Consider the following 19,323-nt stretch of genomic DNA (forward strand, 5'->3'; position numbering starts at 1 on the left):
AGTGATAGAGGAGGAAAGATTTCTATTTGCTGAGTATTATCATCGATCAGCTTCTATCACAATGTGACAGCAATCATTCTGCTTACAGAAGAGAGGCTTCATTCTGTTTCAAAGAAGCTTTTTTTCCTGAAGTTGGGGGTTATATATGGAAAGGAAAAAGTCAAAGCAGCTAGGGGGATTCATTATTCATGCTTATAGAACCTTTATTAAAATACTTCCAGAGATATAATTCCATTTTTCAATAATTAGGAATGCATGCAGCACAAAAGATAACATTTGACTAGTTGATAATCTATACATATTTAAGCTGATTGATGAGCCTGCCATTTGAAAGAAATAAAAGTTAACACAAAGTCGTGTTTATTAATTAAATCATTACATAAAACTTAAAATAATGGCCACACTAAACTTGAATTTCTTTGTTTAAATGCCTTTATCCAGAAGATAAAAGAGGAAGAAAAGGAAGATGAGAAGGTAGAGAAATGTACAGTGAAGAGACTTTCAGACCAGTAGGAAAAAACTGGGTCCTGGTCCTGATTCCATGGCTTTTTAACTGTGCAAATATGAATGAGTCAATACCTTCTCAAAGCTTTGGTTTCTGTGCTCAGGCCTCTCTCTCAGGGCTGCTATAGGTGGGCATGCTTGGGAAATATAATGGATCTTCCAGCAGAGAACTGCCAGTATGCCGTCACTCAGGGAAGTCAGACCGCTGTCAGATTTGCCTGAAATGATCGTTGCCTTAGGTTTGGGCATGTTTTACATTCTGGGGGAACAATGAGTCTCATCACACCAGATGAGCTTGTCTCACGATCTGGGGGAAAAAATGGCTGCCTTTCATGATAAAGCCCCACCAGAAACAACAGTCTTTCATACAGAAACACAATTAAACAAGCAAAAAACTCCACATGTAATTAGGATACATAAATCATCATCTTCCTTGACCTCTGCCCAGAGCTGGGAATCACTGACTTAGATGAAGTCTACTCCTGGTTAAGTGTAGCTACAAGAGGGGAGAGTTAATTATCAAGAGTATTTTCCAGATAAAATAATTGATAAGGCCCTAGGAGCTATTTTTCAAGACATATTATATGCTGTTGGAAGAATTCATAATAGCAGAAGTCCCCATTTATATAACAACCAATAGAATGAAAAGTACAAAGAGTTAGTCTAAGCATAACATTTTTATTAAAATAAGTGTCTCTAAATTACTGTGGCCATTTCTAATTAAAATTCTTTCAAATACATTTCATCCAATATACCCTATTCACCAAAAGCTTTAGAAAAGTGTTGAAAATTTGAGTTTTTATTGTATAGTTATAGGCCTGCAAATTCTGTAGGTGTAAGATACAATTTTGACCTTTCCTTAAAGCATACATGTCATTTTCAAATGATCTGAGAGAAAATCGAAAGCTTAGGAACGAAGAAACCATAATGAATCTCTTCAGTGAAAGGGTTCTTCCTTTATTCAGTCAGCAAATACTCCTTTTTGTCTTTTGTAACCATTTCTGGAAGTCTACTTGGCTAGCTAGGGTCAGCACAATTCCACACATTTTGATGTTGCTTCCGTAAATTCAAGACAAAGGCAGAAAGACGTTGTGTCTGGGCACAGCTGCATCTCACAGCATGAAACGAAGCCCAGCAGAACGATCTCATCACCACAAACAGCCAGCACACAACAAATTGGGAGTGATTAATGCGTGATCCACCAACTAGATAGTTTAATTAAATAACAGTGGTTAATTGCTAATTAGTATGTGACTTATGTAGATAGAAGCACTTAGACTTGTCAAATGTTAAAAAGAACACTAAAAAAATCAAAGTGCTGTCATTTCAATGATCTATTTAAAAATGATGCAGCAGAGTTGGAATTTTTTTTGCCATCATCTGTCTAGTCAAAACACATATTGGAAAACTTGTTTTATCTCTCTAAAAAGGATTTCTTCCTTCCATTTAAGTAATAATGTTACTTTTGATGTTGTGAAAGGCTATAAACACTAAAATGAAACAGTATTTTGATGTGTGTATAGGGGGGTAGTGTAATTTCTATTACTCATTTAAACTCCAGCATATTTGAAATGTAGCCACTACTGTTCACCTGGACACAGCTGGTTCTCACTTCTTAGATGTTTATTTTCAGTGTACTTAGAAAGACCTGGTTTCAACCAAAACCCCCTCTATTTAGCCAATCCAGTAACATATATTCAGAATATGTAAATCTACAATTCATGAAATTCACTGTCCTTGGGGGCTAAGGTGGGGCCAGCAGGATCTGAGATCTGCTTTTGGAAACTGTGTAAGACTTGCTTCCACAACTGTGAGATTTGGGAGGGGGTGTATTTTTTTTTTCTTTTTTTTGGCTATTATAGAAAAAAACACCATCTGTCTCCTCATTACCCTTAAAAAAAAGAAGGAAAAGAAAAGCCTGATATGGCATACTGATGCCAACCTTTACTTTCAATTATTTATCATCTAAAAAGAACATACGTGGGGAAGGTTTCATGAATAATACTTTCCCCTTTTGTGGAAACTGTAGTGGAAACACTACATGCATACTCCTAAATGGGCAGATCAGATCGATGCCCATCTTCACTAAACATTATTTTTTCATAACCTCACCAAACAAACCAACTAAATACCTTTCCTGTCTCCTTGGTGATAGTGACACATGCGCTGCCTTAAAACAAAAGCCCATAAACAAAAGATTGCCCTCTAAAATCACAACGCATTCGCCTGAAAGAGACTTGAGGATGGAGGGCCTACTGCATAATTTATCAGTGTGTGGCCTGAATACCACCCTCCTCAGAATCACACAGAATCATTGAGGATGCTTCCTGGCTCTCACTCCACACCTCTGGGAACTTGCATTTTTGATGAGCACTCCCAGGTGATACTGAGACAACCTAAATTTTGAGGACGGTTATGGTGTTTACCATCCAGAGAGGAACAGCCTTTCACCCACACATCTTCAGACATTTTGCTCACCCTTTTCCTCCATCTTCATCCCCATGAGCTCTGAAGAGAAGAAAGAAAACTGATTTTCAACTCTGAGGAGAGGGATGAATGGTGCTGTTTCCCGTTTAGGTTAGAATATTCACTGACTGAAATGTAGACTAATGGAGTGAAAGCCCTAGAGAAAAGAAAACTGGATATTCCAGAAACAGTCATTAAGTCAGGAGGATGAAAGGGGCAGAGGGAACCACTCCTAGTGCAGCGGGACAGAGGGACAGAGGGGAGACTGCTGCGGCCAAGGCGGTGGTCCCATGCCCTCCTGGGAAGTGAGCTGAATGAATTCCTGAAACTAGACCCAGGACAGTTGCTAAAAGAAATCTCCCTTGCTAGCTTGAGGCCAGGAGGAAATAGCTGCACACATACAGCTGGCCGGACAGATGGCTGCCTCTTAACATAAAGGAAAAAAAGGAAGAAATGCTCCTGAAGCATACCAGGTGGGGAAGCAGAGGGCCCATAAGTAGTGGTCATCAGAAAGCAAAGCAGCTAATCTGGCTCCCAGTGAAGCAGAACAGTCAACCCCACCCTCAGCCACAACAGAAGGGAGGAGGGGGATAGTGCTAGCACTCTAGCTAGTGGGGGAACCCGCAGATTAGCAGTTCATTGCTGATGATTTCTGTTCTATCATTTCTGAAGGAGCAGAGATTGCAGCTTTGTAATATTTCTAACCCAGCGGGCTTCTGTAATTAAACTGACCCCTCGCCCCTCAAAAACCTCTATATTCAGTTTTTATTAACCCCATTACATATAAATGAGTTGTATAATTTTACTGGGGCTTTTCTGTTGTTTTGTTATTTTTACTTTTATACAGCCAATAAATCCCAGTTAGGATGTGTATTCAATGGACTATTTGGGGTTAACTTAGGAACATATCACTCCTCTTTTTATTGATTCTATGAGAAAAACCCAATCTGAGTTCCAAAGTAGTAATTTAAAAACAGAATCTTGGAACAGTACATGCGAGTAATTGAAGACTTCCTGTACAACTAAATTCAGACAAGTTGAATCTCCTGAATAGGTATCTTTGGTACAAGTGTTTAGCCACACTGCCCTCTAGTGGTTTTAATTGCCATTTCAACATACACCAAAAAAATGACAAAGTTCTCTGAGCAAACCCTTTCTCATATTTGAAATGGCTATATGTATTTAGAAGTCTCAGAACCACACAATCTAAGAATTTCATATCTTGGAAATACTAGTAAATATCATTTGAGTTTATTATGTCAAAATTTGATCACTGTTCACTTGATCATGACACAAAAATATGTTACTTGAGGAATTAATCTAGGTCTCCCTTGGTTTTGCTCTATTTAATTAAGAACATCAGTATGGACACAACAAGCAATTTAAGACAGTTTTTTTTTCTGATTTGAATTTTCTATTTTCTTTTTGTTTTTTTGAAGTCCAGTTTCCTTTCTTCCAGATGATGCACTATTCCTGTACAAATGTTAAAGGTAGTCACAGAGTAATAACAGCCAAAGGGGAAAAATGTTTTCCATGATAACTTCATCACCTGTGTCTAAAATCTCAGATCTCTGATTTAAACATTATTACTGCAGTCGCCCAATTTGCTTTTTTCTGAACTGAGTCTCCATGGTTTTTCAGATACTCCTCAACAAATAAAACCTCTGAAGTGAAGTTAATAATAGAAACTATGGCAGGCTTTGCACTGTCCTCAGGCTAAATGCAAGATAATTTATCTTAAGCTTAATTAAATTATATTATTTTCACATACTTATCACTGTATTTCACAGGATATAATACAACAAATAGGGTTTCTAAAGAAAGATCACAGTAAAGAGAACAAAGAAAATGAGGGAAAAAAGAAGAGAGCCAACATGAAAGCACAACATTAAAGAAAGAAAAAACAGTAATAACCAAGAATGGAAATACAAGTGTTTATTTTCCTTGCAACATCTAGGTGATTAATGAAGTTTCAAAAGATACACAACCCATGGTAATGGGTAATGTATCATAGCTTTTGATTATGCATTGAGCTACTTATACTTACCAAGTCATAAGGTTAGGAAGTTGGCTATTACACAGTACTTTGGTTTCCAGAGTGCTCCTCCAGAACCAGCAGCACCAGCATCATCTGGGTGCTCATTAGAAATTCTCAGGCCCCACCCCCACATCATCTCAATCTGAATATCTAGGTCTACACACGCCTTGCAGGTGATTCTGATGCAAACTACAGCTGAGATCCACTGTGATAGTAGATCAAATACTGACCTTAACTGGAAGCAGAATTTAGAAAACCTGTATTAAGTTTTGTGATGATTCCGAGCAGCCTGATCTTAGGCATCAGTTTCCTCAGCTTTGTAAAGACGATAATATCCACCTGATGATACAGGTAGGAAGCTCCTTAAGACTACTCGTGCTGAAGCCTAATTACCCATTCATTCATATTTTTAAATACTGATTGAGCATCTACAATGTTCCAAGAGCTGTTCTCTATATATGCTTGGGATCTATCAGCGAACAAAAGAGTGAAAAATCTCTGCTTTCCTAGAGTTTATAATTCCAGTGGAATAAAACACACCTTAAATAGTAAACATATTATATTAGTTTCCTAGGGCTGCCATCACAAAGTACCACAAACTGGATGGGTTATAGAACAGAAACGGATTGTCCACAGTTAGAGAGGTTAGAGGTCTGAAACCCAGCTGTCAGCAGGGTCGGTTCCTTCGGAGAACCGTGAGGCAGGAGTCAGTTCCCGGCCTCTCTCCTCGGTTTGTAGATAGCTGTCTCTTCCCTGTGTCTCTCAGTCATCTTCCTTCCATGTGTGTCCATCTCTGTGTCTCTTTTTTCCCTTTTTGTGACACGGGTGCCAGTTGTACTGGATTTTGCCTGCCCACTGATCTCACTGAACTCAGTCACCTCTATAAAGACCCTCTCTCCAAGTGGTTACCTTCTGAGGTCTTAATCCTTCTGGGGATTAGGACTCTACCATACCTTTTATGAAGAAGACACAATCTAACCCATAACAAACATGCATTAAATGAAGGAATCTTCAGGAAGTTAGATGGTAAAGCATGCTAAAGAAAAAAATCAAGCAGGATATTTGGGTTTGGGAGCACAGGAGTTGAGTCAGGATAGAATACAAATAAGGCCAAAACAGGCCTCAGTGGTTAGGTGACATTTGAGCAAAGACAGGGAGAAGGCTTAGTGGGGATGTCCGAGAAGAGACCCGAGCACTAACAGATGCTTTCTGTGTCCACTAGGTGCCCGATTCATCACTACCCTTTGCCTTATCCAGCTCTGTGTTGTGCGCTGTACAAAGTGAACCTACACAGGGGATTGGCCTCAGTTACTGGAGAACGGTGCTCCCGACGATTTTTTCTCAGGCTCTTGTTTCAAGAAAACCTGGATATTTTTGCTGAAAGTCACTTCTACCAATCTCCTAAAAGTCTGAAGAAACAAGGATCACTAAACCCAACATATATTTTCCCCAGGACATCAAAATATCATCTTCTGTGAAACCAAAACAGTAATGTTAGAGTCTGTTTCACCATGACTACTTTGCTAGGCATTAATCTGATTCCCTGGAATGCAGCTTATGGTCACCACATTACCTACCTTTCCTAAAAACAGAATTTCCTATGAAGTTTCCCTTTCTAAATATTCAAGACTTCCTGAAGGATACTGTTCACCAAATGTAGACATCATTATGAAAAGTTCATATTTTATACTTAAGTTTCATGGAGCTGAGCTTTAGAAACTGAACCTCATATTCTTCCAACAGTATATTTTTACATATTTTTCATTATTTTGATTTCCTACGATGCATATACAGATGTGCTCTTTACATGACGTAAGTGGCTGTGTGCTTCTCCTGAGGAGAAGTCAGGGGGTATGGTAGTAATACTACTGGGTAGCAGAGGGCCTGGGTTCAGTCCCAGCAATTAATTTACCCTGAGCCCTTAGGGTCAGTTGCCTCAACCTTAAATAAGGTATATAAATAAGGGGAAATCTGTGTAGCTCTCAGACTTCCAGCTGACATCTACACAGCTGAAAGAAAGGACACACTTCCATCAGTATCAGAGGTTCACTAGAACATTGTATGAGGCTGCAGGTGGAAGTTAAGGGTAGAAGAGCTTTCTGAAAAATTCCACATAAAACTTTGACATATCCAAGACCAAGATAAGCTGTAATGTCACTGCCATTTTTCAACACCACCACCTCAGTCTGGTCCATCTAGTCTCTGAGCCCATCCTGAGGCTGTTAATCCATGTACCAACGTTACTAGTACCATCACCATCTCCAACAGCCCACTTCTCTATTACCACTGCTCACCACTGTACTATTACTCCTACGGTTAGTGTTGCTTGATTGAGTGCTCATTACAGGACAGGCACTATGCCAAGTGTTGTGCTTACAATGTTGTAGTCTATAGTCCCATGTGTGCAAAAATATCACTTTATTTTTTCTGTGATAGAAATTCCCACCTCTAACTACTATTTTGCCTGGAAGCAGAAACTTCATATTAGTCCTGATAAATGCAGTTCCTCAATGGCCCAGGCCTAAGGCCTTCTGCTCATCTTTCTTATCTTCTCATCCTCCCCATCTCACCTGACCTGTGGAAGGAACATGTCCATATCACTGTCAGAGGCAAGGGCAGAAAGGAATTTGTTATTCTCTGCATCAGAGTTCCCACTGGAATTCTATAAGGTTGCCTGCCCATTCACTTGCCTTGACCCATTTACCTGCAATGATTTCTGTTCTATGACCACTATGTTCTAGGAATGAAGAGGCTGATGAGCATCGATTCCCACCTCCCAGGCTGTACACAATGATTAACACACAGGGCTCCCCTTCTTCAAGGTCCTCAGTGTGTTTGAGGAGACATTTCTCTCTGTGCTACTCCCCTTCAAAGCCTCCTGGGTACTCTCAGTGGCCATCATCCACAGGAGTCTTACTGTCTTACTTCCAGAGATGGTTAGTTCTATGAGTCAATTTGAATAACCCAGTTATTCACACACTATTCCAGGTGTTTCTATGAAGGTATTTTATAGATGTAGACATAGTTAGCATATAAAATCAGCTGCTTTAGTCTCAACATTGTATGGGGGCTTCATCTAATGCATTCTTCTTCAAGGCCTTAAATGCAAAATAGAGGTTTTGCTAAAGAAGAATAAATTCTACTTCCTGACAGCAGCAGCAGCTCTTGCCTAAGCCTGCCAGCCTATTCTACAGATTTCAAGCTCACAATCACATGAGAAAATCCTTGGTTGAGTATGTGTGGTGTGGTGTGTAGTGTACGGGTGTGTGTGTGTGGTGTATTTGTGTGGTGTGTGTGTGCATGTGTGTGGCATATATGTGTGTGTGGTATGTTTGTGGTATGTGTATGTGTGTGGTGTATATGCATGTAGTGTGTATGTGTATGTTTGCAGTGTGTATATGTGTTTGTAGTGTGCGTGTGGTATGTTTGTGGTATGTGTATGTGTGTGGTGTGTGTGTATGTTTGTGTATTCATGTGTGCTATGTGTGTGTGTGTGCATTCACTCCATCCCCCACTGGTCCTGTTTCTATGGAGAATCCTGACTAATATATTTCTCCTCCTACGCTCACTTTTTCAAACCAAAGAATTTTTATTTTAATATTTGAAAATAGCATTCTATTACATGTAAATTATAAGTTGATCAGGCATCCTAACTACTGTATATGATAGATACTTTTATCCTCAGTTTGCAGATAAGGGATTCAAGCTTAGAGAGGTGAAATAATTTGCTAAAGGTCAGTCAGCAAGCAGCAAGCAAGTGTTGGCTAATCTCAAAATCGTTGGTCTTGCCCTTTGGCTGATATACTCTAAAATTAGTCTTTTTAGTGGCTGTTGTTTGGCATAATTTTATGTATCAACTTGACTATATCATGGGGTGCTCAGATTAAACATTATTTCTGAATATGTCTGTGAGGTTGTTTCCTGATGAGACTAGCATTAGAACTGGTGACCTCAGTAAAGCAGATGGCCCTCCCCTATGCGGATGGACACCATCCAATCTGTTGAAGGTCTGAATAGAACAAAAACAGCAGAGGAAGGGACAATCTGTTCTCTCAGAACAGACTGCTTCAGCCAGGGCATCAGGCTGCTACTCTTGGACTGAGACGTGCACCATCAACCCTCCTGGTTCTCAGGCCTTTGGACCAGGACTGGAATTTACACAGAAGGCTTTCCAGCTTATAGACAGTAGATCATAAAACCTCCTAGCCTCATAATCACATGAGCTAATTCCTTAGAACTAATCTCATTTTTACATATATTTATTTATTTATTTATCACATATATCATACATAGTTTTTATATTTTCTCATATGTATTCCCTAATGGTTCTGCTTCTCTGAAGAACCCTGGCTAATACAGCATAACTACATGTAACACATCTGCAGTGACACCACAGCTCCCACAGACACACTTCTCCAACTTTCCCATTCAACCCTGCTTGGGATCAGTCAGTTTCTACAACCACACTCTGTTTTCTAATGCATTTCAATTCTTTGACTGAATCTAGAGGTCTGTGTGCATGCGTGGTCAGTCACTCAGTCTTATCTGACTCTTTGCGACCCCATGGCTGCAGCCCGCCAGACTTCTCTGTCCATGGGATTGTCCAGGCAAGAATACTGGAATGGGTTGCTATTTCCTACCCCAGAGGATCTTCCTGACCCAGGGATCAAACAAGCATCTCCTGAGTCTCCTGCACTGGCAAGTGGATTCTTTACCACTGCACCAACTGGGAAGCCCAGAGATTTGCAGTGACAGGTATACTCTTGGCTGGAGCTCTGACAACTTTCCAGTCCTTGCCTCTCTCTCTTCCAATGTCTGGATAACCTTGTCTCTGTAATTCTCAAGCAGCAATTTACATCCTATATTTAGAGCAGAATCACTATGCTCCTTGCAAAGTGATCTGAATATCGTACCAGTTGAGATGGATTTTTATCTTCAATCTTATCTTGACTACTGGATTCCACAACCTTTTAAAACACTGACCCCTTTGGCCCAGCAGTGAATCCACTACTAAAAAGAATGTCATTGTTTAGTCGCTAAGTCATGCCCAACTCTTTGTGACCCCATGAACTGTAGCCCGCCAGGCTCCTCTGTCCATGGGATTTCCCAGGCAAGAATACTGGAGTGGGTAGCCATTGCCTTCTCCAGGAGATCTTCTCAACCTAAGGATCAAACTCGTATTTCCTGTATTGCAGGTGGATTCTTTACCAGTGAACCACCAGGGAAGCCCTTACTAAAAAGAATACAGTCTCCTTATCACCCTCTCTTTCCCAATGCAAGTTGAGGGAACCATGCCTACCACTGAATATGTTGTAAGCAGTAGTATTAGAGCGGGTATGAGCATGGACTTCCAGAGGAGACAGAGTCAAATTCAGATCTGGGCTCCATCAATTATGTATGTGACCCTCAAAAAGGTATCTTTTAAGAGATTCCTCATATGTAAAATGGAGAAAACAATAGCAATGGCATCAATTAGAAGAGTAATGGTAGAAATACCTAAAAAGTCTCATTAGTAAAAATTAAATGAGAAAATAACATCAAGTGCCTAAATTACTCCAGGCCTATGACAATCATTCAGCAAATATTAACACCAGTGATGATGTAGTGATGATGATGATGAAACATCACAGGTTCCATGTAGATGATCTTATTTTTAAAACTTCAGAGTTATGGGGAAATGGGGAGGGCAAAGGAAGAAACAAGAAACCAAGTATCTTTAATAAAGCAGTTGCTAACTAGTCCCAGCTGTGTGTGAAGTAGTCTGGTCATTACTGGCAGGGCATACACTGACAGTGCTGTGCGGTGCTGTGCTAAATCACTCAGTCATGTCTGACTCTTTGTGATCCTATGGACCACGGTTCACCAGGCTCCTCTGTCCATGGGATTCTCCAGGCAAGAATACTGGAGTGGGTTGCCCATGCCGTCCTCCAGGGCATCTTTCCAACCCAGGGATAGAACCCATGTCTCTTACGTCTCCTGCATAGTCAAGCAGGTTCTTCACCACTAAAGCCCCCTGGGAAGCCCACATTAACAGTAGTAGGTGGGAAACACAGAAACACAAAGGCACTTTTTCTTCACTGTTTCATATTCAGTTCTCTGTCCCTGTACCAGAAAAGAAAAAATTAAAACTAAAATTAACAGGTGCCTATGCATCATTTCTCCTGTTCTTGCTGCTATTTTTGTTGGAGAGAAACAAACGGAAATAGAAGTTCCAGAAAATCTCTTCTCCAGGAATATGAATGTTAATTGTTGAGTGTGCAGACCTTGGAGGCAAATATATCTGAGTGCTATCACAATTCTAAGCTTACCTAAGCTCTCTCAGCCTCAGTTTTCTCATCTATAACCTCCAAGGTTAATGTGCTAGTCAAAATATTTTGTAGAAAGCAACAGAAACCCAGCTTAAATGAGCTCAGGGTATCAATAGAAAGTTAGAACATATGAGTCATGGGAAGCCAGAAATAAAGATGAGTTTCAAGAACAAGTGAAACTAGAGATACTGGTGGGGCCTTTTTTCTGACTCTTGTGTTTGCTCTCTGCATTGTCAATTTCACTTTTTCTTACTAAGACCAACAATGGTGCAGTGGTAAAGAATGTTCCTGCCAATGCAGGATTTGATCCATGGGTCAGGAAGATCCCCTGGAGTAGGAAACGGCAGCCCACTCCAGTATTATTGCCCGGAGAATCCCATGGACAGAAGAACCTGGTGGGCTATAGTTCTTGGGGTCAGAAAGAGTCAGACACAACTAAGCGACTGTGCACACCCAATGCACACAGGACCCAACAAACAAGGCCAGTGAAAGCTGCCGGGGTTTCAGCTACCAGAGCAAGTCCACGTTTAAAAATTTCTTGGGGAAGCACTCCAATTAGCTGAGTTTAGCCAGTGCACACCTCCAATCGAACCAAATGAGCCAATGGGATACGGTTAAATAAGAATGTGGTTTCTCCTACAGCAGTGGGGGACTGAGAATAGGAGACAAGACGATGCTAGGAGGAAAATCTCACAGATATCCACTAAATTTATATATATATATATATATATTCGCCTGCACCAGGTCTTAGTGGCCACATGCAGGATCTTCAAACTTTGTTGCACCATGTGGAAATTTTTTTTCAAAGTTGTGGCATGCAGGATCTAGTTGCCAGGACAAGGATTGAACTTGGGCCCCCTGCATTGAGAGCACAGAGTCTTATTCACTGGACCACCAGGGAAACCCCCTAAATTTATATTTTCAAACCCCTTAAATATAATAATTATAAAATAATGTTTTTAAAATTTTAATGATACATCTCAGTGAAAAGGGATACATTAAATTTAAGTAAAAATGGTTATAAAATCACATACAGAGCACAATCTAAATTTTAGAAAACAATATATACTAAAATTACTGTAAGAAAATGCACTAAAATATTAACAGTGTTTTTCATAGATAACAGAATCATAAATAACTTTCATTTTCATAAAAATTTTTTACTGAACTACATTTTTTCTTAAACAGGACTTATTATTACTTACACAATCAGAGGGCAAACAATAAAAGATTTCTGTTATTATTATTGCTGTTTTAATATCATCTATTCCATACATGTTTCAGATTAAATTCTGCTGTATCTAAGACAAGCTCATACCCAGTTAGTTTATCACCGTAGTAACAACCCTGAAACAGAAGTTTTATAAACTCTCTTGTGCCTTCTATAGGATTTGTGAAATTGTCTGGAGAACATGTACTTATTTAAATAGAGACCTACAAGATGAAGTTTTCAGAGATGACTCATTAAAATCCCATAGGTTGTTAATTTCATAATATGGCTGTGTTTTGTTACCATTATTGATTCGGTGATTTTTGAGTTAACAGCCTGGGACTTATGATCATTCAGTATTCTATAGTCCAGAGTACCAGCTAGACTAGCTAATGAGAAGACAACTACTGGGGCTGCTTTCCTCTTTGAAGGCTATCCAGCTCTTCAAAGAGAGTGGGAAAATAGTTTCAGTTTATCTGGTAATGGTACTGTCAGTTTCTGTAAAAACACTAGGGCATCGAAAAAAAAAACCGTTAGAAGACATCAGTTTTCAAAAAAGGTTATCTCATGAGGGTTAAGCAAAAGCCTTAGAGTCTTCAGAGTCAAAGATGAGGTTAAAGGCCAATTTTGCAAGCCATGTGACCTTCGGCAAATTCCTTAATTTCTGAAGCCTCAATTTTCTCACCTATAACAAAGATGCTCCTCCTAATAAACAACAGGACTGCTATACGAACTAAATGAGCTAAAACCTGCAATATACACATGATGGACTGGGACACACCAGGCACGGATCAAAAGTCCATTTTCCTCCTTCAAGGCCCATCCCAATCCCTCTCCTTCTCTTCTCTCCCAGTCCTAACAAAGGCCACTTCCTAACAATCATATGTCAGATAAGTAAATACAAAATGTGATTTCCTTTGAGCACATATATTCATGCTGACCAAGGGGAACAGAAACCTTTCAATTCATTGAACAGGAAAAGGAGCATTGAAATGTACTACTAGATAAAAAAGTAAGAAAAATATGAGATGGCAGGACCATGTAGCTATTGATGATCTCCAAAATCCTGTACTTTACTAGCTGTTTCTTATGTGTAGGCCTGTTTGCTTGCTTTCCAATCTTTGGTCCTCAAAAATAACAAAACTCAATGATATACAAAACTTATATGAGTTCCCAATCATCAGGCTTAGGAAGACAACTTACATCTCCTCAATCTAGCTCTCAAAAGAGTTAAAATGTATTGAACTGAGCTGAGGTATATAATATTGATAGTATTATAATATATCATTATAATATCCACTGTATAGATGTATAATGTCTTACAGGAAGTAGGTAGGAAGTAGCTGAGTAGGGATTACATTCTGGCACAAGGACTACAGTTTGACTAACTGATGCCCTGGAGTTTTATTTGAATGCTTTTCACTCCAGAAAAGAAAAATCTTCTAGCTCAAGTACTTTCATCTCTGTGCTTCTCTCTCTGCCTACAAGTCAGGGCACAGTCTTCCCTTTTGGTAACATTTATCATACTCTTTTTGAAGCAACAGTTTCACTCTGTTGTCTATTGTTATTCATTCAACATACACTTACTGAGTATCTACCATGTGCCAAGAAAAGGACCCTATGGAAACACAAGTAAATAAAACATGCTCCCTGATCTCAGGCTCTTGAGTTTAGAGGTGGGAAGTGACAAAAAGGTTACTGTAGCCCCATGTGGTAAGTAGGTAGGAATGTAGGAATAAAAGTCTTTGAGAGCACTTTACAGATCACATTACTTATTGGTGGAGGTGAATAAATTGAACCTTGACAGGAGAGTAGGAACAACGCCTTAGGGAAGGAAGTAAACAGGGTCAGGTGATGAGAAGGATACTGCAGCTCAGACAAGGGGTGGGATGGAGGCCCAGGCCAGACCTGGAGACCTGGAGACCTGCAGCCGTGAGGGAGCAGGGAGAGCTGACATATCGTCTAAATTTCAGAATGTGGAGTATGTTAGGGGACAGATGTAGTACAGGTAAGTCTGAAGAAGCAGTTAGGGGCTGGATCAAGGACACTGTCAGTCATATAAAGCAGTTCATACTGAAGTATATGCAGAGCAGTGGCTACTAAGGTGGTGATTAACAGGCTCAGTTTCATTTTAATTTCTCTTTTGTTTCTATGTGGGAAAACGGACTGCAAAGGTAGAGGCTAGAAGCAGGGAGATCAGTGTGCAGGCTACTTCAGTAGTTCCAATGAGAAGTGATGAGGGGCTGATCTAAGGCAATGGGGTGGAGAACAAATAAATAACTCTCTCTCTCTGTCATCTTATACATAAAGAACAATTGTCATCCAGTCCATAAGTCATGTCCGACTCTTTGTGACTCCATGGACTATAGCGTGCCAGGCTTCCCTCTCCTTCACTGTCTCCCAGAGGTTGCTCAGACTCACGTCCATTGAGTCGGTGAAGCTCTCCAACCATCTCATCCTCTGTCGTCCCCTTCTCATTCTGCCTTCAGTCTTTCCCAGCATCAGGGTCCATTCCAATGAGTCGGCTCTTCACATCAGGTGGCCAAAGCATTGGAGCTTCAGCTTCAGGATCAGTCTTTCCAATGAATACTCAGGACTGATTTCCTTTAGGAATGACTATTTGATCTCCTTGCTATCCAAGTGACTCTCAAGAGTCTTCTCCAGTACCACAGTTCGAAAGCATTAATTCTTCAGTACTCAGCCTTATTTTTATTAATATTAACTTATTTTAATTGGTGGATAACTACTTTACAATATTGTGATGGTTTCTGCCATACATTAACATGTAGTCCAACTCTCACCTCCATACATGACTACTGGAGAAACCATAGCTTTGACTATATGGATTTTTGTTGGCAAAATGATGTCTCTGCTTTCTAATACGCTATCTAGATACTCTTGTTTCTCTTCAGAGAACAATAAGAATTGAGATTTATTGAGCACTTACTATGTAGCAGGCTCTCTCTTAAATGTTTTATGTTTGACTCATTTTGTCTAAAGAACAATTTCTCATCATGAGGAATTTGAAGTTCAGATGAGGAATTTGAGGTTCAGATAAGGAAAATGAGGTTCAGAAATTAACTTGGCCAAGGTCCTCAAAATCAGACATTATCTTCTTTTTCTTTCATTATATAATATATATAAAATAAATTTGTATATAGGTTAATATATACACATATACATGGTGCCCAATAAATATTTGTGCTTTGGGTATTACAATTATTCACTAGTGGAACAATGTTTTTTGGAAAGAGATAAGTTTTCATCTCCCAAAGTGCTCAAGCAGAGACTGTGTGATGACTTGTCAAGCATGTTTTAGAACAAAATCCTGCTTTCTATGTAAGCTTCCAGAAAATTCTAAAGCCCCCAGTAGTACTAACATTTCAATGAACGTATGATTCAGTGAGTTTGAAGGACAAACACCTGCTAGTTAACAGAAAAATACCTGAGCGTGTAAGACGCTCCATTAGTAAGAATAATTACCATTAATCTCAAACACACAGTCACCATTTTCTCCTGTGGCTACTATTTCTGATGCCTTTTTTCAGTGCTCCTTATATGACTGGACAAAAGAAAATACCTTACTGTACTAGTATACATAAGGATACTTACATCACACATATTTCTTGGGAAATCCTATCAAAGTGTAATAGAGAGAAAGAGATATTTTATCAATATTAAATTCCTCTTAGGTACATTTTAATTTCCTAAAGCACCGGGCATGTAATAATATGCTAATTTTCATGGACAATGTAGTATTTTAGAGTGGAATTAGGAATATATTTTGAGGAAAGATTGAAAATTTCTCAAGTCAGAGAACTATGCCTTTATTGTTTTTCTGCTATTAACTTGCTCTGGGATTTTAAGCAAGTCCCTTAAGCCTCTCTTAGCTTCATTTGTACTTCATTTGTAAAATAAGGAATAATGCTTAACCACTACCTCACCAGGATATACTGAAAAAATAATAAGCTCATATAGACAGGCAAGATACTTTGAGATTTTTGAATCAAAGATCCAGCAGACTAAATTCTAACTAATTTAAATGAATTAAAGATGCATACAAATGAGTTAATATAATATACAGCATTATACAAAACTTTCACAGTGTGAGGTATAAAAACATTTGAATACAAGGTCATTTTCTAAATGTTCTCACCTTTTAAATTAAAAGCTACTTGTCTAAATTTCATCTTCTAAAACTCCAGAAGATAGTGAAATATCTCATGATAGTATTTTAAAAGGAAATAAGGAGCTACCTTGAAGTCATTTTTGGATGATAAAATGGTTTACAAATGCAATTTCTGAAACTGCACAAGAAATGACCACACATTTGCTTGACCCTCAATACCTACATTTGTCGACCTATGTCACGTAGGTTTAAAGTGGGCAAAGGGTTAACAGTTGCCAGAAAAGCTAGAGTTGTAGACTGAGGGGGTGATGATCCATTGCTCTAACACCCTTCATTCCAAGAATTGCCTTTAAGAGGCTGTCTTTTGTTGGTTTTTTTAAAATCATTTTTTTTACAATTAACATTTCCTAAGGCAGATCAGCTTCTACATTAGGAAATGTTGGCCTTGATTTATATACTAGGTTAAAACTTACCGAAGGGCATGTTTCTCATTTTGGAGATACATAAAATGCTATCTGAGAGCAAGTATATAATATAGTCATTATCTCATTCAAACATATTGCCTTTAAGGTATTCAGATATAATACAGAAATAAAAATCTCTTTCTTTGGGAGTCAGGAAATGCTACTGATGGTGAAGATAAAAGAGATTGTAGTATTTAAGCTCATAAATGTAGGCAAATCATTCCATGTTGACTTTTAAGAATAAAATCTTAGGTGGAAATAAAAATGATTATAATAATTGTTGTTATTATTACTACTACTACTTGAGAAATAGAAGAACACATTCTATAGAGCTGGCATTTGCTAAAAAGAGTCTGACATTTTAGAATACTTAAGCAGCTAAGTGCAGAATCCCCTAACAGAGACAACAACTGCCCAGAAAATAAATATATTCAAATTAAAGGAGGTCATAAATCTGACTGGAATCTTCTAAGTGCGAGCTGAATTCTCCAATACCCAAATGTTAAGCTACATTCACAGATTATCAACCAGGTTTTGAAAAAGGATAGACAAACCAGCCATGGGTAGAATAAACTGTAGAATATTGAATAAAATTACAGTTAAAGAAAATATAGCAGTAGAGAGATTCTAGACCTTACACTTGTGAACCCAAAACTAAATTTTAAGTACAAATGAGTTATTAGGAAAGCATAACTGCAAAACTGCCATCGGCCCAATTCCAATTCCAGTAAGGTCTGAATCAGAGCAGTGACTGGAAAGCAATGAATAAAATAATCATATGCCCAAGAATAACAAATTCTGAAAACCCATCCCAGAAATATGAAAATAAAGTTGGCAGGAATAAATTGTGCCATCTGTAAATCTATTTTCAAAATATTTTATAAGGACCAAATAATGAAAAATTGAATGTAATATTTGCTATCTTATTAGCACTTGCTGAAGGGTCAGTAAACACCCCACACTGTTGGAAAATGATACTTTCCACTGAGCATCTTTGCTTAGAGAGGGTATTTGAATCCTCTTGAAAACACCACCCTCACATAGTTACTACCTATCAAGTGACATTGGTTCTGAGGTGACATCTATTTCCCATGTCCAACTTAGAAATGCAATGGAAAAAAAAGTTGCTTATAAGTAAAAAAGGAATGATTTTTCATTTATGTATCACACTTAACAAACACTAAAATACATACAACAGTTTTGAAAAATGCCAGTTATGATTCTGAGCAAGTTCTAATTCCACTGGTAGCTATTGTTAAATATTTAGTGTAGTGCTTTATAGAATTTCTGAAGGCATTATAATGTATCACACTTCCTCAAATCTTAAGGTTTTCAGTCAAATCTACAGCAATTTAGCAATACCTTTCCTAAAAATAACAACAGCAAATAAAACACTAATATATTAGTGTAGTATAATCATAAATTATGATACTGACAAGTTTCGGTCATTAAAATTTGAAAAATATGTGACATATATGGAATTTATGTAACTCACACTCTTTTATCTCTTGTGAAAAGTAATTCTAAACCAAGGGTTAAATAACACAAGCATATAAACCTATATCTCACTTTTGTAAATGCTGTCAGGCATCTTCTATATTTTTTAATCAACAAGTGTGTCTTATGTGCTCTTTTTGTGGAGATCTATTATCACAGAAGTATCTTATTTTATTCATTTATAAGAAGATATTTAACTGAAACTTTTTCTATTACGTTTCAAGAGTTCATGTTTTCCAAAGCACTAACACTAAGATTCTAAAGAAGTTTTAATGGAAAAGGAGTATATTATTTTAGTTGTTACAAAATTAGAATATGGTACAGTATCCTGAGAGATTGAAATTGGTGGTTTTCTATGATTAACTGCAGGTATTAAATGCAGTTGAAAACAAGATTCCACCTCATTTTCAAACACTCATGTGTTTTCCTGCCAAATATAGAAATGAATTTTAATTTTCAACTATCTGGAGGAGGCCAAGAAAGACATAACTTGCAGATATGACAGTACTCAGAAATGGCTAACACTGAATCATCAGAGAATGTAGGCTGATAAATGAACTCACTTTGCTTTCAAAAGATAATATGTATACTCACCCTAACTTTACAAAGGAAGAAATGCATGTAGCCAATGTTATGCTACACTAAGTCACTTCAGTCGTGTCTGAATCTGCGACCCGATGGAGTGTAGCCTGCCAGGCTCCTCTGTC

The 19,323-nt window shown here is 38.4% G+C and overlaps 1 protein-coding gene across 11 annotated transcripts in view; it reads right to left on the reverse strand.

The window, feature by feature from the left end:
- TMEM117 (transmembrane protein 117) overlaps positions 1–19,323 on the reverse strand; it is a 543,516-nt gene that overhangs the window by 366,963 nt on the left and 157,230 nt on the right. For 2 of the 11 annotated variants that reach the window (XM_081593586.1, XM_081593585.1), the window contains exon 4: positions 2,983–3,012. The exons of the other annotated variants lie outside the window; for them this stretch is intronic. In XM_081593586.1, the coding sequence (XP_081449712.1) occupies positions 2,983–3,012 (30 nt within the window). The remainder of the gene's footprint in view (positions 1–2,982; positions 3,013–19,323) is intronic. 11 annotated transcript variants of the gene reach the window in all.

This window comes from Giraffa tippelskirchi, chromosome 4 (assembly GCF_054371585.1).
Source record: "Giraffa tippelskirchi isolate mGirTip1 chromosome 4, T2T-mGirTip1v1.2.pri, whole genome shotgun sequence".
In the NCBI taxonomy this organism is placed as follows: Eukaryota; Metazoa; Chordata; class Mammalia; order Artiodactyla; family Giraffidae; genus Giraffa; species Giraffa tippelskirchi.